The following is a 21551-nucleotide window of genomic DNA, read 5'->3' as shown; positions in this document are numbered from 1 at the left end:
GCTGTGTGATCCTCCATGGGATATCAGTGTGGGTGGTAAGGCTGGAATCAGTAATAGTTAATTCACAAGGAAATAATTATAGAGAATGCCCTGTTATCTAGGTCAGGTCCTACAGCCAGGAGGTTATTTGTGCCCATCCCTGTTCCATCTGCTGAATATTTATTTTCCTTCCACCCTCTCCTACCCGCCAGGGGGACTCACTCCCTTATTTGGCTTATTAACTGGCTCATTACCAGCTTCCTGCAAGATTTGGGTGAAGCCAATGGTAAAGTGAAGCTTTGCCACACCCTAACTTGGCACATTCTGCTCTTCACTCCCCATCATTTGAGCTCATTTTCTTCACTGAGCCCTGCCGAATGTTGAGGACTGGCTTCTGGTGTCAGAGATCTTCCACTGAGGTTTTCATTCACTGTTCTATCAGGAAGGTGGACCGGGTAGCATTCCTCATGCCCCCTAGCCCTGGCATAGTCCCCAAGATGTGCTGGGGAGTCTTGCACCAGTCCCTATGCTATGGCTCTGAGGCCTGGCTTCTTGGGAGGGCCCCGTACCTCCAGCCGTTATGGTACTCTGTCTCCACAGAGGCGAGAAGAAGAAGCGGGACCGACAGATCCAGAAGATCACTAATGCTATGAGGGCCTTTGCCTTTACAAACCTGCTGCTCGTGGGGTTTGGGGTGACCTGCCTCATTCCCAATCTGCCACTACAGGTGGGTGTTGGGTAAGGAAGAGGCCAGCTGGGGGTGGGACAACAGGAAGTGTGTGATGTGTCATGGAAGCCATCAACAAAGCCAACGTGACTACATTCATTTAATTTAACCAGCCAGCCAGCCAACCAGATAACCAGCCACCATTCTTTTCCAAGGGCTTGTTGTTGTCTGCCAGGCTTGTGCTGGAAGCAGGGTGAACTATAAGGAATAGGTTGCTTTCCACACAACTCTTCTCCGTGAAGGCACACTGTTCTTGCTCTCTGGGGAACCTTCCATAGCATGAGCACTGCCCTCCCAGGACTGTGTGCAGTAGTTATGTATTTACTTGTTTTGCATTTGGTCAAACAGCTGGAATCTCTGGACATTGGTGGGAGCATTGGCCCCCCTGTTAACAAACATGGCCATAGGAGTTAGGCATGATGGTACATACCTGTAAGCCCAACACTCTTTAGAGGCTGAGTCAGGAAGATCAAAAATTCGAGCCAAGGGCCAGAGATTTAGCTCAGTGGTTTTTCCACCTGCTGTGCAAGCGCAAGGACCCGAGTACTATCCCCAGTACCCAAAAAAAAAAAAAAAAAATTGAGCCAAGCCTGGGAAATTTAGCAACTTACCAAGACTTTGTCTCAAAAAAGAATGCCCACAGGCCTCTACCCTGGAGGGTTGGAGAAGCTGGAGAAAGACTGTGATCATGGCTTGGGATCTTGAGTCAAAGGCTTAATTCCTTTGCATAAGATTTCTGATATTTGTGAGAGATTATAAGGAGGACTTTGTCACCTGCCTGGCTCCACTCTTTGGTCCGTGAGTATTCTAGTACTGTAGTAGATGTCGGCCCAGGCCCCAAGTTTACTTACTCTGAAGGGATACAAGTGATAGCGTTGCTTCCAGATGAGTGTGGCCCAAGCCCAGATGGACGAGCCCAGGAGGAAGGCAGCAGGGCCTCCCTGTTTACAAGTGGCCAGGTGTTGAGTTGCATTGAGTACACAAGAATGCACACCCACAGGTCTATTGTGTATGCAGCGACACTGAGCACACAGAGCCGTGGGAGACTTGTGACAGTTCTAGGTGGGAAGGTCATTGCTTCCCAAGTGTTCCTCCGTGGCCTCCTAGCTGCCCTGTCTGAAGAGCGGCAGACCCTTTCCCTGATCATCTTGGCCAGTGGAGGAGTAATGCTCAGTGGGGAATAGCCATCTGCTTTTTGTTCTATTGAGTTCTTATTGGAGAAGAAGTTAGGAAAAGGCAGCAAGGAACCTGGAATGGAAAGGAGCCTGCACAAGTATGTGCATGCATGGGTGTACACATTTAGACACAGTGGTCTTCAACCCTGGCAGGAATAGCTCCTACCCCTTCCACCACCCACATTCCTGAGAGCAGGTCCTTAGCTGCCGAGCAAGACGGCAGTGCTGTGTACAGAAGTACAAGCACAGGACTCTGGCGGCAAACTCTGGGCCTCTCAGGGAGTACTAACAAGGGCTCCCAGAGCTTTCTAAGCCTGCAGAGAGCGTCCCAGAAAGGGACCCTCCTGGAGACAACCAGACAGCTTTGCTAGGGAGGTGCAAAGGAAGGCACCTGCCAAGGGGGCCTGGGCAAACAGGCGGGAGGTCTCCGGTGAGTCCTGGATGGGGAGAGATTGGAGGTCAAGGTCATGATTGGCAACCTACTCTGCTGTACAGATACATATTTATCTGTAGAAGATTAGAAGGCTGGTAAGAAAGGTCCTGACCTGTAGTATTTGCAGATGTTAGCTTGATGTGGTGGCATATGCCTGTCATCTCAGCACTCAGGAGGCAGAGGCAGGAGGATCGCCATGAGTTCAAGGCCAGCCTAAACTATATAGTGAGACCCTGTCTCAAACAAACAAACAAAAAAGCATTTGCAGATATCTATAATGGCATCGTGTCATCATAGCTGACTCAAAGACCCGTGATATGACATCGCAGGATGGTAACTCACCATCATGCGGTTATTTCCACCTGGCAAATAGTACACATAAAACACCTTTAGAGCACAGACAGTAGTAAAACATAGTAAGAGAATTAGAAAGTAATAAGTTTTGGGTATTCATGACATTTATTTTAATCTACTTAATTACAAGTTTATGTACTTTGATTTTTCAGCTCTTTTTTTATTTTGGTACCAGGGATCGAACTCGGGATCTTGTGCTTTCAAGGCAGGCAGTGGAACCACTGGAGCTAAATCTCCAGTTTATGTAATTTAATTTTTTTTTTTTTGGTACCAGGGATCAAACTCGGGACCTTGCACTTGCGAGGCAGGTGGCGGAACCACTGAGCTAAATCCCCGGCCCCGTAATTTAATTTTTTTTTTTTTTTTGTAATTTAGTTTTTAATAATGACTATTAACAACTGGCTAAAAAATTGCTAAAACTTCAGCAGTTGGCTCTGGAGGCAACTCCAGGTTGCTGCTACTCCTATAACAAGGTATGGGCCATGGCCAACTTCTACTCACACTGGTCTCCCTTCTTCAGATCTTCTCCTTTGTCCTGCACACGATCGTGCGAGGATTCATCCACTCAGCTGTTGGGGGCCTGTACGCTGCTGTGTGAGTCTTCGAAGCTTCCAGTGGTCTGGTGGACTGGGGGAGGCTGTGACCAGGGAGTTGGGACCAAGACCTGAGGCTGGACCATCCTGCCCTGGTAGTTTGCCTTCCTGCATCAGGGCACAGATGCCACAGTTTCTGCTGGGTGTATCAGGGGAAGGCCATACCTGGCAGGAGGTTGGTCAGGGTGCAGACAGTTGAGTGCCCACGAGCCTTGGCACTTAACACGAAGTCAGTTCCCTCAGCCAGGCTCAGTGCCCCCTGGATGGCACATTAGGGCCTTGGGGCCCCTGCTCAGCCAGCCCTGGGGCTGTCCCAGGCTGCTCACTGGAAAGGACAGGATTGGGTTCTGACTGCCTGGAGCTAAATGCTGAGGTTCAAATAGCTCTCAATAGGGACAGGGACATGTATAACTGAGCCCAGAATATACCAACCTGTCCTAACCCAGGGCCCCAGAGGCCATCATGGCTTTCTCGGGCCGTGGCTAAAATGAAACCTACGTGTTTTTCTAAGACGCTACACAGTGGTTCCTCCTTCTTTGGCCCCAAGTCTGGAACCCACATGCCATCACCCAGTGTCTCTGACTGAGAGAGTGACTTATTCCTTGCAGGGCGCCTCTTCCCGCACCTGGGGCAGCAGAGTCTCCTGTTTGTTGATATTTAGCCCAGAGCTCCCTCCCTGTCCCAGCAGCATCCCATGGGGGTCATTCCAGGTCCACCCCTCCCACACCCCTGGCCTAGAGGAAGTTGTGGCTGCCCTGGCAGGCTGTGCGAGAGGCAAGCAAGAGCTGCGATGCTGAGTTTCCGTGATTGCACAATGCTCCCCTGGAGGACAGCAGAGCAGAGCCAGCCTCCAACCTGCTCCCTGGGCCTGTTTCCCAAGCCACAGACTCCCGCTGGCACCATACTTTCCACACAAATTGGCCAGACACCCATAGGCCCCAGACACATCTTGTGGAGTGGGGCGTGGGCTTTCCCAGAGTCTGGGGCCTCGGGCTGGTCCAAAAGAGAAATTGCAGAACTGCTCAGCAATTAATCCAGAGGCCAGCATCCAGCCATCCTGAGATTATTCCTGTTTTTTCCTTCGGGGCCCCAAGGTGCAGCACTGGGCCACCAGCTTACCTGGGCCAGGCCGAGGCTGAGGCTGGGTGTGGGAAGTCCAAAAGTGACACCAGCTGACACAGGTCTTGATTGCTCCCACAGGTACCCCTCCACCCAGTTTGGAAGCCTCACAGGACTGCAGTCTCTGATCAGCGCGCTCTTTGCCCTCCTGCAACAGCCACTCTTTCTGGCCATGATGGGTCCCCTCCAGGGAGACCCTCTGTGGGTAAGAAGGGTCAAGGGACAGTGGTCATGGCCATCTGCTCCACTCTGATGGGAGCTGGGAGGCCATCTCACTCAGGGGGCTTCAGAGTCCTGAGGACAGGTAGTTTCCAAATTTTGATTAGGTCTGAGTCATAGTCCCCTTGTGAATGGTGACTAGGCAGGAGAAAAATGACCTCTCTGGACCTGATTTTGGGATGAACAGAAGAGAGTTCCTAACCAAGAAAAGTGGCACATACATGTAATGCTAGCTACTTGGGAGGCTGAGGCATCAGGATTGCAAGTTTGAGTCCAGCCTGGGCAATTTAGCGAGACCCTAAAAATAAAAGGGGCTGGGGATTTAGCTCAGTGGTTCCGCTGCCTGCCTCGCAAGCACAAGGTCCCGAGTTCAATCCCTGGTACCAAAAAAAAAGGGCTAGAAATGTAGTTCAGCATTCCCTGGGTTTAATCCTCAGTACTGGGTGGTGGTGAGGGGAGTTCTTGTCCTAGACCTTGCCAAGGGCCAGGATTCTTAACTAGCTACCTGCTGTGTCATCAGTGCCAGTGCCACCTCTGGCACTAGATCAGCAGGCCTCACATGGAGGGGCTAGGACCTGAGGGGCTGCTGGATGGTCTATGGAGAACCAGAAATTCAGTTGGATACTAGAATATGGACCAACAGGCCCTGGGACACATTGAACCTTCCTGGTTCATTTCCCCCTTTCTCCCTTCCCCACACCTGACTCTGCATGTGTGTGTGTGTGTGTGTGTGTGTGTGTGTGTGTGTGTGTGTGTGTGTGTGTGTGTGTGTGTGTGTGTGTGTGTGTGTGTGTGTGTAGGCCCTGCACAGCCCCCACACCCTGTGATGGCTGCTCCTCCCTGTCCCCAGGTGAATGTGGGGCTGCTAATCGTGAGCATGCTGGGCTTCTGCCTGCCCCTCTACCTGGTCTGCTACCGGCGCCAGCTGGAGAAGCAGCTGCAGCAGAAGAGGGAAGACAGCAAACTTTTCCTCAAGATCAATGGCTCATCCAACCGGGAGGCCTTCGTGTAGCACCACTGGCTCAGAACTGGCCTCCTGTGCGTGCTTCAGTGACTAGCGATGTCCTCCTTCCCACCCCAGAGGACCCTGCACACTCCCAGGATTCTCTCCTTCACCATGTCAGAGACCATGATCCCTCCAGGGCCCTGGTCCTGGCTTGGAGCTCTGCAGTGGAAGGACAGGAGAAGGCCCAGGATGGGAGATTTTGCTGGACATAGGACAGCCCTGGATCTGCTCTGCCACCCCCAAGGGATCCTGGGGCCTTGGGTCTCCATGGTGCCTGCAGGAGGAGCCAAGGGCACCCCCAGCAGGCAGGCTCTGTCCCTTAAGGCTCCAGATTCTGCCTCTTGCTAAAGAAGAGGGACCTGCTGTCCACTACCCTCCACCTGCCTCTCAGCTGCATGCCCACCGACCACGCCTACCTGAGGACAAAGGCTTGCAGTGTCTGCACCCCCCTCGCCTGGCCCTCACCTCCTCCCCTGGCCAGTCTGCAGCTGCCTGAGGAAGGAAGGACCCGCTTCCTGTTGTTGGTGCTAACCCCTTTGTAATCCCACCCCCCTGTGGCCTGTCCACGCCCGTCTTCTCATGTGAAGCCTGTGGAGAAGCCCTCCTGGCTCACAGCCTGGAGAGGGGATGGAGGCAATAGGGTCACAAACAAAGCCACAGAAGCCATGGACACAGCTGATCGGTTGTCCCCCACCTCCTCCCTCAGGGTGGGTGGAGGGAGCACTTTTCCACTGCCACCCTCGGTCCAGACTTCGACCTGATGGGAATTAAAGGGGCACCACCAGGCCGTTCCCTCCCCCAACACACACAGCTGTTTCCATGGGGCTGACAGATATAGAAGTCCAGGCCTGTACAGGGAGGTGGATTGGTGAGAAGCTGAGGGGGGGGTGTGGGGAGGGGGATGTGTGTGTACATGTGGTATGTGTGAGGTGGGTGGGCTCTAGGGTCTGCCCTTATCCCCACCAACCAGCCAGGCCTGTGTGCCCAGAGCCAGCCTTGCCTCCTCCTGGTCAGCATCTTGTATTGGCCATGTAGCTACAGCGCTCCCTGCTGGCTGAGTCCCCCAGGGCCTGAAGCTGTTTGGGTGGGAGAGGCCAGGCCTGCCTTGCTCACCAATCTCCCCACCTTGTCTCCCCTAGGAAATGTGTCTGAGACCTCCTGGGTGCTCAGAGCAGTGGGTTGATTTTTAGGTCTTTAGTTTTTCTTTTAAGTTTTATCAGACTTCTTTTTATAAAGCAATAAATCCATTTTCCTCCTGGCAAGGGATTCCCCTCCTAGCATATCAATTGACAGCTCTATGTACCTGTTTTGAGCTCAGGAGGGAAAGGCAGAATGAGCTATTCTGCCACTGACCAGCCCTAACCATACCCATCATATCCCTTGTCAAGGGCCAGGATTCTCAACTAACTACCTGCTGTGTCATCAGGGCCAGTCCCACCAGCAGGTCTCACATGGAAGGCCTAGGACCTGAGGGCTGCTGGGTGGTCTATGGAGAACCAGAAAATCAGTTGGGTGCTAGAATATGGTCCTGAGTAGGGAGGGGCTGAGCCAGGAAAAGACATTATACCTCTTCCCCAGATAAATTGGGCTTTGCAGAAATGTGGGCCACCCCTCTGGGGACTGTACCAGCCAAGCAGACCAACCCTGGCCCCTCACTGCCTACACGGATTTCCTGTTGCTTCCCCACAACCCTAGGGGCCTTCCTGAGTATAGGACACAGGGTGACCCCAGAGAACAGCAGGATGTGGTGGGGGACAGAGAAGAAGAGGGGGAGCACCTAGGCCAAATTTGAGCTCCCCAGTAACAGTCAACCACTGAGTCTCCTGGCCTCAGTGTAGCACTAGGCTCCTGAGTCTCCTAATATTTTTAAATATTAAAAATCACAACCCAAAAAGTAATGAACAGGGAGTGCAGGTCAGTCAGTAGTGGAGTGCATGTTTAGCATGAGCATGGCTCCGGGTCCCATCCTCAACACCAGAAGAGACCCAAATAACAACAAAACAAAATTAAGCAGGGAATGGTGGAGCATGCCTGTAATCTCAGCACTCAAGAGGCTGAGGCAGGAGGATCACTGCAAGTTCAAGACCAGCCTGGACTACATGGCGAGACCCTGTCTCAAAAAACAAACAGAGCCCTGGGGATTTAGCTCCGTGGTTCTGGTGCTTGCTTCTCAAGCACAAGGTCCCGAGCTCGATCCCCGGTACAAAAAAAAAAAAAAAACCTTTGTATGAACATTTTCCAAACCATTCCACAGAGCACTGATTTTGATGTGTTAATGGTCATTCTGGTTTTAAAACTTCATAGCCAAATTTAGGATGCTGAGTTAAAGTCAAGCCCATTTTGCAGCAAGCACTCAGCACTTTCTCTATAATCATGAATGCTGTGCCTGTCCAAAAAAAAGGTGTGGTGTGCTACCCAGGTACCCCCCACATGTGTGGCCTCATGGCTACCTGTCACAGAAGCTCCTGGGCTATTGAGCTTTCTTCTGACTGGTGATTCTGGTCCCTCCAGAGTTTGAGACTCACTCCTGAACAGGAAGACAGTTGGGAAACACTGACTGCCAAGTCCCTTCTAACCTAGGAACATATCTTGAGGATGGGCAGACAGCCTTGCTGTCCCCAGCAGCACCTGGGCCTCACCACCCTACCATTAGATGGAGATGCTGCTGCCATTGAGAAACTAGAAGTGAGGGTTGGAAACAGTCTATGGCCAACTGTGTGGGAGCAGTGGCATGAGAACAGGGGCCAGGTACAGAGGCTGTAGAAAGCCAGATGGGTCAGGTATCCCCTAATCAGGAGCTGGTCACTGCACCCTGATTTCCTACGGAGTTAACAGATTAGAATCATGGGAACAATCTAGGGTAAATAAATACCATCATCTCCATTTTACAGTTGGCAGAACTGAGGCCCAGAGAGGTGAAGTAACTTGCCTAAGGTTAGAACTAGGACTCACGTGTGGGTCTGAAATCATTGGAGCACCCAAAGCACTGTAGACCAGGGAATGCCATTTGGAGCAGCAGCTCCAGGGTCACCCAGGCCTCCTCAGCAGGGCGCCAATACCTAGGGAAGGACAGTAAGGTCAGACACCCATTTCTTGGAGCCAAAGCTTCCTCAGGCTGGGGTGAGCTCTGAGTGTCATTTGGCCCCTGCAGGATGATGAGTACTTGGAGGAGCAATTTCCTGGTCACCCCATCCTCAAGGAGTGCCTGAGATGGGACCAGATCACAGGCTAATTACAGGAAAGGGACGCCAGTGGCCAGAGCCATCTCTTCTCCATCCCCCACTCCCATCCTCCCTAGACTCTGGGCCCAGCCCCCCTTTGTGATTGTTTCCTGCAGTTCCTCCAGCTCTCTGCCTGCAGCTCCCTATGCTGGGCCCTGTCCATAGAGAAGGTTCCAGCCCTCATAAAGGCCAAGGAGAAGGTGCAGCCCTAAGGGACTCCTTCCTGTCTTGTCTCTCTCCCTGTCCTTCCTATACCCAGCTTCCTGGTCAAAAGAACTTCTGTGCAAACCCTCCTTGTGTCCTTGCATGGCCTAGGCAGTCTGAGGAGGATCCCACTCTGCTCATGTCCCCAAGGACTCTGAAAGTAGGGGCACATCCAACACTGGGGTCTTATGGGCAGGACAGTCCCAGACAGTAGCACAAACACCACCAGCTAAGTGGAGGTTTTGATGCACTTGCATGTCAGCGGCTGTGAACTAGAGCAGTACACAGCTGGGGGTCGATGCTGAGGGAGAGGAGCTGTGGTACAGGGCCTGCACCCTCTTCTCGATAGAATTGGGCTCAGGCACCTTGCAGCAGCAGCTCCTTCCCCCAAGGAGGGGTACAGTGGTTGTCACGGGCCCTTAAGGCAGCAAGGTGCCTCATCCGTGCCAATGACCAGGAGCCCAGCTGAAGGGTACTAGCCCACTTTCCTCAAATACTGACTGGGCGGAGAGGTTTAAGAGCCTTCATCATCCTCAGGCTGCAGCTCTCTCCAGGGATGCAGGGTCAGGGCGCACATGTGGGCTCCATGAGCCTGGTTCCCCCAGCCCTGCCTCACTCTCAGCCTTGGGCTGTGGACAGCTTCCCATGTCAAGGAAGTGTGGAATCCTCCATGAGGGTGGCCTGCCCTGGCTCTGGCCTGTCCCTGCCAGCATAGAGCCACCACCTGTGTCCCTAGTCAGTGGAGTTAATCATTCTCATCCTCCTGGGGAGATCCAAGATGAACCTGGGCCCTGGCAGCTCCCTGACCTTGACCTTTGGCAGAGGAAGGCTCCATCTCTGCATATGGAGGGACAGCAAAGGAAGAGCAAAGGTTGGAGACCCTACCATATATTCTTTTGGCGTCCTTAGACAAGTCATAAACCTCAGTTTCCTTATCTGTAGAATGGACATAGCAATACCCTCATAGTGCTGCTAAGTGAACATACAAGTAGCACATGTGTACAATAGTATGGCTGTTAACAGGCATTTAGCTATAGTGGCATTGTTTTCACTGCCCTGGAAGAGAGCAGGTAGCATGGAAACAAGGCATCCCCCCCAGTATGACAGGACTCCTACTTAAGGTGTGTCTCACTGTGGACTTGTGGCCAAGTAAAAGAAGAAAGAGAGGTCTGCTCCTGCTGGTCCTGTTCTCCTCAAAACCCATCCCTCAGCAGAGCCTTAAGAAGTTACTCCCAGAAGGTGTGGTGGTCCACGCCTGAAATCCCAGCACTCAGGAGGCTGAGGCAGGACTATCACTGTGAGTTTAAGGCCAGCCTGGATTACATAGCGAGACCCTGTCTCAAATTTAAAAAAAAATTATTTCCTTGATCATTTTTCCTTTACGTCTTTCACATTTTGGTAAGAGACTTGGCCAAGTCAGGGATTTAGCTCAGTGGTTTTGCCGCCTGCTATGCAAGCGAAAGGACCCGAGTTTGATCCCTGGTACCAAAAAAAAAAAAAAGAGACTTGGCCAAAGGACATCTCAAGATCATCTCTAAAGAGTGGGCAAGTTTATACTGAGTGGGGTGACTCAAATCCCAACCAGAGGCACCACCCCAACGCCACCTCCTTGGACACCTGCTTGGCTGTGCCTCTAACCATGTGTGCATGTGTGTGTGTGTTGTGGGTGTGTAAGTCTGAGATGTATTCTGGGCACATCGGGATGTGTATGTGGAGTGTGTAGGAGCTTGCTTGTGTGCCTTGCCGCTTGGGGGGAGCAGAAGGAAAGGCACTTACCTCAATGAATCCCTTTCCACTGCTAGAAGGAACATGTAGGCAGAAGGGTCCAGGGTCCAGGGCCCAGCCCAGGCCTTCAGAGTGGTGCCTTAGGGATTATTCAGTCCTCTGTGCTAACCAGGGCTCCGTGCAGTGTCGCTGATAACTCAGCAGCTGACCCTGACTCTCCCCTGCCCTTTTGCTCTTTCTAGCACCTGGCTTATTCCTTGGCACACAGTAAGCACTCAATAAATGTATGCTGAGAATGACTAGAACTGCTTCTTCCTCTGTTGCTCCTGGGTCTCTCACTGCCTCTGATCGTCTCTTGCCAGACTCCCTGTCTCTTGTCTGAACTGTGCTCCCTGAGCCCCAGCACCGGGATGGGCTGAGTTCCCTGGTTTTGGGTCCTACATTGTCCTTTGAAGACCTGTGGGCCAGACTGAGTGGTCTCCAGTGCAGGAAGCCCCAGGCTGCTGAATCCTAGATCTAAACGGGACTCTTCCCTGCCCTTGCTCCTCTAGGCTTCCCACCAAGCGGCCACCTCCCAGCTCCCATGGGGCCCAGAGCAGAAGAGAGAGAGCCCCAGGCAGATAGCCAGTAAACCAGAAGGGGAGGGAGCCGCCCGATGGTCCAGCCTGAGACCTGGCCTCTGGCCTTGCTGGGCTGGGGGGACTCGAGGTGCAGGGGAAGGTGAGGATGGCAGGGTGGGCAGCGCAGGAAGGGGTACGCGGACCCTGCAAGGCAGAAGGCCAGAGAGACGCTAAGCGGATGTGGGGCATGGTGGCCGCTCCTTGTCACACCTGCAAACTCAAGCTGAGCTCTGCCACATCCTTTGTTGTTACCTCTCATTTCCCTACCTTTGATAGAGACAGCACAGAAAAATATTTCCCCAGTCTAAGGGAGCCACCGCATAAGCTCTGCAGTCATACAAGGCAGCTCGACCTTGGTCTCCTTGTCAGGGATGCAAGAGCACTTGGTGGGGACCTAGAGACCACGGATCCCACTACCAGTGACAGCCTTGACAAGCTCTGGCCAATTACTGCCATGAGGAGATGAGCCCCATGCGGTCAGATCTTCTGATTTTTTTTTTTTTAATCCAAGAAAAGCTGGAAATTCTGAGTTCTATATAAAATATCCCCCTTTCAAATGTTAGCTCAAAAGAATTTTTTCGGAAAATATCACAGCTGCTCAAACCATGTTTAACCCTATGGTGGTGAGATAGTGTAGGAAGCGGGAAGAGGAAGTGAAGGCCTCCTCTGGTCACCAGGGACCCTGGCCTTGGTTTCCTCTGCCCCGCAGGTGGCACACTTGTGTCCCTCCTGCGTTACACTGTGGCTCTGCACGACGGGGCCCTTTCTTCTTACTTTAGTCTCCCCTGCCCTGGCTCCTAATGAATGCTGCTGAGTGAGCGGATGAGTTAAACTCTCTAATTAGTTTGCTGAGTGGTGCACAGTCCCTGTTTAGGGACAAGAAATTGTCAGAGGAGCTCAGCGCAGAGCCAGCTCACCCTCACAGGCCGAGTCCCTGCCCAAAGACTGGCCAAGCTCACCCCTGTGCCCAGAGGGAGAAGCTGGGCAGCAGGCTCACAGGTTGGTCTGTTCTTTTGTCTGGTGTCTCGCTCCCCACAGGAATGAATGTTCCTTGAAAGCTGGTGCATCCCCTCCTCCATCATCACTCTGCCTCGCTGCCTCGGATGGTGCATGGCATGGAATAGCTGCTCAGTAAATAGTCCAGGGATAAAATTTAGAAAGAGACAGACAGAAATAAACAGAAAAGAGCCTGAAACAGACAGAGGCTGGAAGAGGAGCAGGCTTTCACCAGCCAGGAAGGGACAGAGCAGAAGATGGAAAGAGTGAAACACGGTCTCCCTGAGATATGCAGAGATGGGTTACAGGTGTGGCTGTACCCAAAGTAGCAGCAAGGGCCAGCCAGCCAGGACAGATTATTGTGGCTCGAACTATCCGTGCTTCACACACAGCGGTGGGGGTGGGCAGGGCGGGGTCCAAAGGAAGCAAGTATCAGAGGCTGATCAATCCTCTGACTTCAGAGAAAGGGGGACAACAAGGGCTAAAGAAAAAGAGACAACAGAGATGTCCTGCATAATTTCAAAGTGTATGAGGGGCCAGGATATCAGTGCCTCAGAGCAGGCAAAGACAAAGACTTTCCAAGCTAGCCACTATCTACTGGGGACACACAATAATTGGAGGGAGCATCAGGTGACTTAAGGGGCTGTGGTAACCCTATGTCAATTGGGGTCTTATGTTAATGAAGGCAGTAAGGAGAGCATTCTTACAATAGTAGGTGGGAAGAGTTAAACTGATAAGGAATCTGTCCCTCCCCAGGTGAAACCTTTCTCTTACCACTGGGTTCTCAAAGAGCCAGCATGTCTTTAGCTGATGTAATCTTGCCCTTGCGTATCATAGCATCAAGGAACCATTGAGGTCTCAGCTGTGACCAGAGGCAAAAAATGGAGTTATGTTTTGGCATGTCACAGCCAGCTCGTGGGCAAGGGAACATTGGGCCTTAGACAGCTACTGTCATACTTTAATTATGAAGTGATTTTTCCCCAAAATTCTGTGGAATGGCTCCTGACAGAGCACATGCTGAAGGTGCACTGCCCAGAGTAGGGTAACAAAAGCAGCTTTGTCCAAAGAGAAGGGCCCAAATGTGTGGATTGGAGAGGGAAGAGAGAGAGAAAGGGGAAAGAAAGACATAGATGAGACAGAGAAACAGAAAGGAGAGACATAAAAAGGAAATGGGGGGCCAGGGATTTAGTTCAGTGACACGGAGCCTGCCTTGCAAGCGAAACGTCCTGAGTTCAATCCCTGATACTGCAAAAAAAAAAAAAAAGTAAATGGGGGAGGCTGCTAAAGAGATCACATTGGCCTTTATGGTGCTACGCACCTATAATCCCAGCTGCCGGGGGAAACTGAGGCAGGAGGATCTCTGCAGGTATGAGGCCAGCCTGGGCCACATAGTGAGTTCAAGGTTAGCCTGAACTACATAGTGAGACCCTGTCCAAAAAAGAGAGAGAGATGAAGACAGAGGTACAAATGAAGATAGTGAGAGGAAGCAGGCAAAGAGAGACAAAAAAGTCAGATGTGGTGGTACGTTCTTGTAGTCCCAGGACTTCCAGGAGGCAGAGGCAGGATGATCTCAAGTTGGAGCCCAGACTGGACAATTTAGCAAAACTCTGTCTCAAAATAAAATGTAAGAAATATAAGAAAGAGCCGGGGATTTAGCTCAGTGGTTCTGCTGTGCAAGCGCAAGGACCAGAGTTCGATCCCTGGTACCAAAAAAAGAAATATAAGAAAGGGCTTATTGTAGATAGGTAAGTTAATTAGTTATCTTTAGGCAGTTAGGGCCAGCCTTCAAAGAACCAACATGGAGGACAGTTGAGAAGACAACATGGAGGACAATCAAGACACATTCACTGAAGGCCAGCATCATAAAAGGAGAGAGACTACCAGAACTATGTAGGATAAATAGTAGTGATTGATATTCAGTCACCTGGTTGGGGCACCAAGATCTTCCAAGAAACACCCCTGATCTACCCCTTAGTGAAAATCCTTTCTCATTCTTATGCTTGTTATGTGATTTCTTCCCCACTGGATCCCCATTTACTCAATATTATAATCAATATTACCTATTCGACTATACTTGTCATAATCTTTTTTTTTTGGTATGAGGGATTGAACTCAAGACCTTGCGCTTTCGAGACAGATGTGGTGCTACTGAGCTAAATCCCCAGCTCCACTTGTCATAATCTTATTGATTTTTCATAGTTTTGTCCACCTTCTTGATTTTTCATTAGATCAATAGTACCTAACCAACTGTACTTGTCATCTTACTAGTTGACTACAGTTTTGTCCCATCTTGAACCTGCCTCACCTTGTGGCTTTGTCCCATAAAACACCTTTGAGAAGGAGGGTGAGCAGGCAGCCCACTTTCCGGTTCCCCTTCTGTCTCTCTTTGACAGAAGCTTTCTTTCTCTCAATAAATTTTTCCTACTCTTAACCTCCATTGTTCCTAGAATTTATTCTTTGATTTTAGAGAACACAAACTGGCATTTCAGATATCTAGCAGGTTTGGGAGTTTTATCTATTCCCCCTATATCAGGCTGATGATATAACTCAGTACAAAGGCCCTGAGTTCAATCCTCAGTACCACAAAAATAAAATAAAGACAGAAAGATAACACTCCAGAGTCACCTCTTTCTCTTTCTTCTCTCAAGCCTGAAGGATGCAGAAGTAGTTCTGAGGGGCAATATTCTATCCCTCCTTCTTCACAATACCTTTCCCCAGAATAACATGAAAATGTGCCATGCACTATGAAAAACTGCTTTATGTACATTGCCTTGTTTAATGAGTCCCAGCAATCCCATAAGCCAGATACTTATTATTGTCCCCAGTTTTACAAATGAGGAAGCTCAGGCACAGAGTAGTTAAATAACTTGCACAAGGTCACACAGTTATGAAACGCTACAGCTGGACTCCAAGGCATGAGGTCTGTCCCCAGAAGAGAGCCATTGGCTTCCAGTAGGGTGCAGCTGGAGAATGGTGTGGCTCTTGGATCTGAAGGCTAATCCTATGCATAGGGAAGCCAACTTGCTGGAGTAAAAAGAGATATAAAATCTGAACAAAAAGGACCTTGTTTGGATACCAAATTTCTCTAAAAGAAATGACAATATGCTGGGGATTTAGCTCAGTGGTTTCACCGCCTGCCTCGAAAGCGCAAGGACCCTAGTTGAATCCCCAGTACCAAAAAAAAAAAAAAACAAAGGTAAAACACCACTCTTTAAAGAGGCCACAGGCCAAGATGGACACTCTGTGGGCTTGAGAGCAGCTCCGCCAGTGTTACCTGATTGCCACTGATGCCGAGGCCCGGTTGGACCACGAGGGCGACACCGGGCAGGAAAGCTCTACAACTTTTGAGAAAAAGGAAAAACCTCTTCCAAGACTTAATATCCATTCTGGATTCTGGATTTTAGCATCCATCATTGTGACCTATTATGTTGATTTCTTTAAAACCCTTAAAGAAAACTTTCACACTAGTAGTTGGTTTCTCCTTGGCACTGCCTTGCTGCTTGCCAGTTTATCCGTGGCTTTGTACTGCATCGTCTACCTGGAGTGGTACCGTGGCGTTGAACAGTACAACGTCAAGTATCCGGCGCTGGTGCCTATCACAACTGCCGCTTTCATTGCAGCAGGAGTTTGCTTCAACATTGCTTTGTGGAGCGTGTGGTCGTTCTTCACTCCACTGTTGCTGTTCACCCAGTTCACGGGGGTCGTCATGTTCATCTCACTCCTTGGATGAGCTGAGGACTTAAGGGCATGGACATTTAAAAGGAGCCACTGAACGTCCAGCCTGCTGAGAGTGTCGAACACTGGAAAAGCTGCACTGTGTTCCTGTGTCTATGAAGTGGTACCTGGGTCTCCCAGGAAGAACTCTGACTTCAGAGAATAAAGTGTATTTCTTTTGCATATTCTCAAGCCCAAGTGATGATTCAGTTTTTCAGAAGTCTGTGTTATGTAGAAATAATTATTTTACGAAGTTAATCTGAATTTTTGGAGGAAGTAGCGGTTTCATTATAGGTACATAACATGACCCCAATATTTTAAATAAATGCTGTTCTTTTCCTCTTCAGGGATAGCAGTTTGTGGTCTGAAACGCTTGGATGTGTGTATGGAGGAGTTATGTTGTCATGTGCCTTCAATCCCACTGTAGTAATTACTGTGTATCTCATTTTATAGTAGTTTCCTTAGGTGGCAGGACCAAGTGGAAATATTGTGTTTTCTCATCACTTTTGATTTTACCATTGTGTAAATTATTGGATTTCTAGCATTTTTAACATAAGAACTTTCAATTCTCTTAAGTATGTATTTTTCTGTAACATTTAAATAAAATATTTTTATAACTTTAAAAAAAATAAAATAAAATAAAGAGGCCACAAAAATCACAGCATTTACAAATTTTAGGTATAACTCTTAAAAGGTGATATATTGTAATTTTTCAGTCATCTTGTACAAAGTTTAGCATCAAGAAGATAACTTCTATAGAAACTATCGGTTGATTCAGACTCCGTTCCTGCTAGTATTACATAGAGCATCCACGATAGTTTTGTTGTTCTCCGAAATCTGCTTGGTCACATTTTTAATGATTTGCTGGTAATCACTTTCCTGACTCTTGGTTGCTATGAATTCTTTCATCACAAAATTATTTTGCTCATGGTGTTGCCACTTTCTCTCCAAATTTGTAAACTGAGAATGCATCTCATTTTCTTGTAATTGTGTTTTCAGTGTCTCATATTCTCTGGTTAGCTTCTCTGTTATTTTCTTAAAGGCATTTTTACCGCTTGATAATACCATTCTCTCCTGATGCAATTTCTTTCTCTTTTCTTCACCTGATAATTTTAAAGCTGGCAAATCATTATATGTCTCCAGATCCACTGTCATTTGCTTAATTTTGCTTTTCAGAGAATGTTGTTCCTCTATCATCTTACTTTCCAGGACCTCCATTTTCTATAGATCTAACTGTAGATGTTGACTGAAGTCAAATTCCTAGCTGTATTTTGTGATTTCTGCATTTCAGTAGATTTAAAATTGAGGTGATCCTGCATCATCTTTAGTTCCTGGTTGGTGATAGAAGATATCTGTTTCATGCGATTTATATTCCTACTACAATGCTCCAAAAGTGCAACAATGCTGGCTTCTAACTGTGCCTTCCGTTCCAGTTCCTGATTCTTAGTTTCCTCAAAAGTGTCTATGAAAGTGTCCATATTTTCTTCCCTTTTTTTTAGTTCTCTGTATTTCTGATTCATTTCACAGTTCATAGAGGCTACAGTCCATAATCAGCTGGCTCTGAGACTCCCAAGTGCTGGGATTACAAGCATGTGCCACCACGCCCAGCTCAGCCTGGACAATTTTCTAGACCTTGTCTCAAAATAAAAAATATAAAATAAATCAAACAAAACAAAAAGGGGTGGAGATGGAGCTCAGTACAAAAGCCCTGGGTTCAAACTCCAGTACCACACACAGATACACATACACCCCAAAGGCCCAGAGGGACAGTTCTCTTGCTTGGCACTGCAGGCTTTGGGCCACCTCACTTCCCACTTCCTCTCTAATCAGCAGCCTCTGGCCCCAACTCAACCTATGTAAAATTCTGCCTTGCACCTTTGCCCACACTGGCTTCCTGTGGAGAGGCCATTTCCTCTTCCTGGCTTGATGTGGCTCAAGTCCCCATGTCCTGAGATGCTTCCCATACCCCTCCAACCTCCTCCAGTGCTGATGCTAGAGTCATACCTGGCCACCTTGATCACAAGCTACCTTGTGGCTAGTGACCATTTCCTGCAGGCTCAAGCTCTCTCCAGGAGAACAGATGCTGTTTCTCACAATTTTGATGGTTGTTTTGGTTTTTCATTTCCCCTAGTGCCGGGGTCTCACCTTGTCTCAACTCTTACCAACTAAGGAGCAAGCTAGCTTGGCAATAATCCCTCTTGTTTTCAGGTCTCGGTCCAAACCTTGCCTCTGTCAAGGGTCTTCCCTGCTCACCTAACCAATGCTGTCCTCCAAGGCTGGTCACCTTCAAGGGAGTTCAGCTTTCTCATAAAATTGGTTACTACTGAAAGTCATTTCTGTGTTTGTTTATATTAGGATTCTTCAGCACAGGAAAGACTTTGTTTTGCTTGGTCACTCCTTGTATCCAAAATGCCTAGAAAAAGACCTAGGACAGGGCCAGGTGCTCAATCAATATTTATTGAGTGGATGTGTAAATGTTTCCCCAACTAGACTGCAAGTTCCCAGGGGGCAGGATCTGGTTACTTCCTGGAGAGAGAGCCAGGGCATGGCACTTGTTAAAGAACAATTCATTGATACTATGGAAGAGAAAGAGCCCTAAACTGAAGGGTGTAGGCCAGGGATGGCAAACCTTTTAGAGCTTTCAATGATAACAAACAGCTCACTATAACACATGAGCCATAGGTTCATTACTACTGGTACTTAATCTTGTTAATCTTGGACTTTTGGTTATTGGGGTTTTTTTGTTTTGTTTTGTTTTGTTTTTGCAGTACTAGAGGTTGAACCCAGGGGCAGCCTACACTGAGCTACATCTCCAGTCCCCCTTATTTTTTGGAGACAGAGTCTCGCCATGTAGTTCAGAGTGGGCTTGAACTCACTATGTAGCCCAGGCTGGCCTTGAACTTGCAGGCAATCTTCCTGGCTCAGCCTCCCGGGTGCTGGGATTACAGGTATGCACCACTATGCCTGGCCTTTTTTTTGTAATTTTATTTTATTTTTTGTATCGGGAATCAAACTCAGGACTTCGTGCTTGCCAGGCAGGCACGGCACCACTGAGCTAAAGCTAGGGGCCCTGGCCCTTTTCATTTGAAAATTTGAGACAGATCTTGTTAAATTGCCCAGGCTGTCCTCACACTTGTGATCCTGCTGCCTCAGTCTCCTAAGTTGCTAGGATTACAGGCATTCAGCACCATACCCATCTTTTTGGCCTTCCCTTGAATAGTGTAGCTCAGTTTCTGGGGGTATCTGTGCTCCCAGTCCAGAATCTGATGAATGAGTGGCCAACACATGCAATACTCAGGGCATACCAGTCCTGCCTGGACAGCAGCATGGCCAACTGCTCCACCCTCCCTTTCAAAGGCCCTACATTGGGCAGCCCACTCACCATCTCACCTGTAGGCCTCTCAAGAACTCTGTGCCCCCAGGGAATCCCACCCTGGAATCATTCTCCCCTGTTTTCATTGAAGGTGGCCCTGTCCACTCAGGCTTCCAGGCCAGAGACTGTGTGGCTTTCTCACCTCCTCCCTCACTCTTACCTGGTCACCCTCTCAGCAATTAGTCAACAACCTTCTGAATCCTCCCTAAACTCCTGCAGCAGCTTCCTACTGGTCTTTTGTGCCTCTAATCTGGCCTATTCTGTCCCCCTCTTCCTCCTCTCCTGACCCCCAGCCTTCAAAGTGAAGCTTCACACACTAAACCTGCTCAGATCTCTGCTCAGAACCTTTAAATGCCTCTCAGAACCCTTAAGGCAGTCTCCAAACACCTTATTATCACCCACCAGGAACCTACCTCCTCCCCCTGCAGCTCCTCAGCCCCTAAACTTTATGGTCCACTCACTCCTCTCAGTCCACACTTGTACCATTCTTTTTGGCTACAGCCTCTGCACTCCTCTACCTGCTACACTCTCCTCCTCCCCCAGCCTCTTGCAGGTCTCAGCCTACTTCCTTAAGGATGCCATCCCTAACTACAGCCCTCACACTCAATCAGATGCACCTCTGGTGTAATCCCGTTAGCTGTTTCACCCCACACTGCCCTTTCCATTGTAATTGTCCGACTCTATCATCTCCTCATCTCCAGCCACATCTATTCACTCTTCACTTGTCCCTGAGTTCCCTAAAGACTCCAAGGTATCTGCCTTGTTCAGCTTCTCAACAGGCTCTGGTTCGCAGCAGGCACTCAGCAAATATTTATTGGATGACACTAAGATTGCTGAGTTAAAATCTCAGCTCCATCACATTGTAGCTGTGAACATAGGCAAGTCTCTTAACATCTGCCTCCTCCTCTCCTGTAAATGGGGACAGTAGCAATACCTTTCAGGTAAAATTGTGAAGGACCACAAGAGGAGAAGTTGCACACACATTTGGTTATTAATTTTTTAAAATAACTGGCTCTCAATCCACGCACCCGGGAGGCCCAAGCATAAAAGCACACCTCTTCCTCCCTCACAAGAGAACTCAACTAACACCCTGCGGGACACCTCCGTGTCTGCTTCGCTTTCAGGCTTTTGCACACGCCTGGGGCCCACCTAGGATGCCGACCCCCCCCATCGATGTGGCCCATTTAAGGATGAAAGGGGCGGGCCCAGGAAGGCCCCGCCTCCGCATTGAAGTCAGCGCGCTCCGCGGCGTGTGACGCTCTGGTTGCCGCAGAGACGCCCCGCCCCCGCGCGGCGCTGCGGAACCGGAGCTCCGGGCGGCGTCGGAAGCAGCGCGGGAGGCGGCGAGGCCGGGACGGCAGCAGCAGGCGCGGCGATCGCAGCGAGAGCGCGAGAGCGGTGGGGACGGAGCAGACCACGACGAACGCGCACAGGCAGCCGGACCGGGCCGGGCCACTGGGAGAGCGGCCGCCGGGAAGCGGGCGGGAGGCCGGGCGGGCAGCGGGCAGCCGCCGAGCCGCGAAGCGACATGGTGCTGCTCAAGGAGTAGTGAGTGTCCGGCCGGCGGCGCGGAAGCGAGGAGGAAGGGAGGATCGGGGATGACCGGGAAGGCTGATGGGCCGCCTAAGGGAAAGGGCAGCGTGGATGTGGCTGTGGGGCGGCCTGGCAGGGGCGGACTGGATGTCGGGGGCTAGGCAGGGCCTGAAGTGGTGCTAGTGAGGCTAGAGAGACCCGGACGGCACGCGAGCTAGGGCCCAGGGGGCCATGAAGGCCGAATAGGCCCAATGAGAGGTCCAGGGGACAGTGAGGGCTGGACAGGGCCTGAGATGGGGTCAAAGGGACAGTGAGAGCCGGAGAGGGCATGAGGAGGGGCTGAGGGAATCGAGAGGACTGGATGAGACGTAGGGTGGTCCTACAGTGGAGACTGAGGGATGACGAGGCCAGCCAGAACTGCAGGAAGGACTGAGAGAACTGGCGGGAGACGGAGTTGTCCGAGGGCCGAGGAACAGTGGGACAAGGGCAGATAGGACCTGTGAGCCAGCCTGTGGTGGGGAGGGAGGGATTTGAGGGCTGATCAGTCAGGGGTGCGGAAG

At 50.1% G+C, this 21551-nt stretch overlaps 2 protein-coding genes and 1 pseudogene across 4 annotated transcripts in view; all 3 read left to right on the top strand.

Annotated features, from left to right (window-relative positions):
* Slc43a2 (solute carrier family 43 member 2) overlaps positions 1 to 6863 on the top strand; it is a 44487-nt gene extending 37624 nt beyond the window's left edge. For all 3 annotated transcript variants that reach the window (XM_087191592.1, XM_087191593.1, XM_087191591.1), the window contains exons 12-15: positions 580 to 706; positions 3189 to 3262; positions 4462 to 4585; positions 5450 to 6863. In XM_087191592.1, coding sequence (XP_087047718.1) covers positions 580 to 706; positions 3189 to 3262; positions 4462 to 4585; positions 5450 to 5611 — 487 coding nt within the window. In that variant the 3' untranslated portion in view covers positions 5612 to 6863. The remainder of the gene's footprint in view (positions 1 to 579; positions 707 to 3188; positions 3263 to 4461; positions 4586 to 5449) is intronic.
* An 8725-nt stretch (positions 6864 to 15588) lies between these two features.
* Positions 15589 to 16275, top strand: LOC147823850 (transmembrane protein 128 pseudogene; annotated as a pseudogene).
* A 4460-nt stretch (positions 16276 to 20735) lies between these two features.
* Positions 20736 to 21551, top strand: part of Pitpna (phosphatidylinositol transfer protein alpha) — a 36355-nt gene continuing 35539 nt past the window's right edge. The window contains exon 1 of the mRNA XM_004857126.4: positions 20736 to 21006. Coding sequence (XP_004857183.1) covers positions 20987 to 21006 — 20 coding nt within the window. The 5' untranslated portion in view covers positions 20736 to 20986. The remainder of the gene's footprint in view (positions 21007 to 21551) is intronic.

Source organism: Heterocephalus glaber, unplaced genomic scaffold, assembly GCF_053883595.1.
Source record: "Heterocephalus glaber isolate CG9 unplaced genomic scaffold, H.glaber_assembly_v1.0 deba00001564, whole genome shotgun sequence".
NCBI lineage: Eukaryota > Metazoa > Chordata > Mammalia > Rodentia > Bathyergidae > Heterocephalus > Heterocephalus glaber.
Note: the sequence above shows the minus strand (reverse complement) of the source record. Positions and strands in the feature narration are given on the sequence as shown.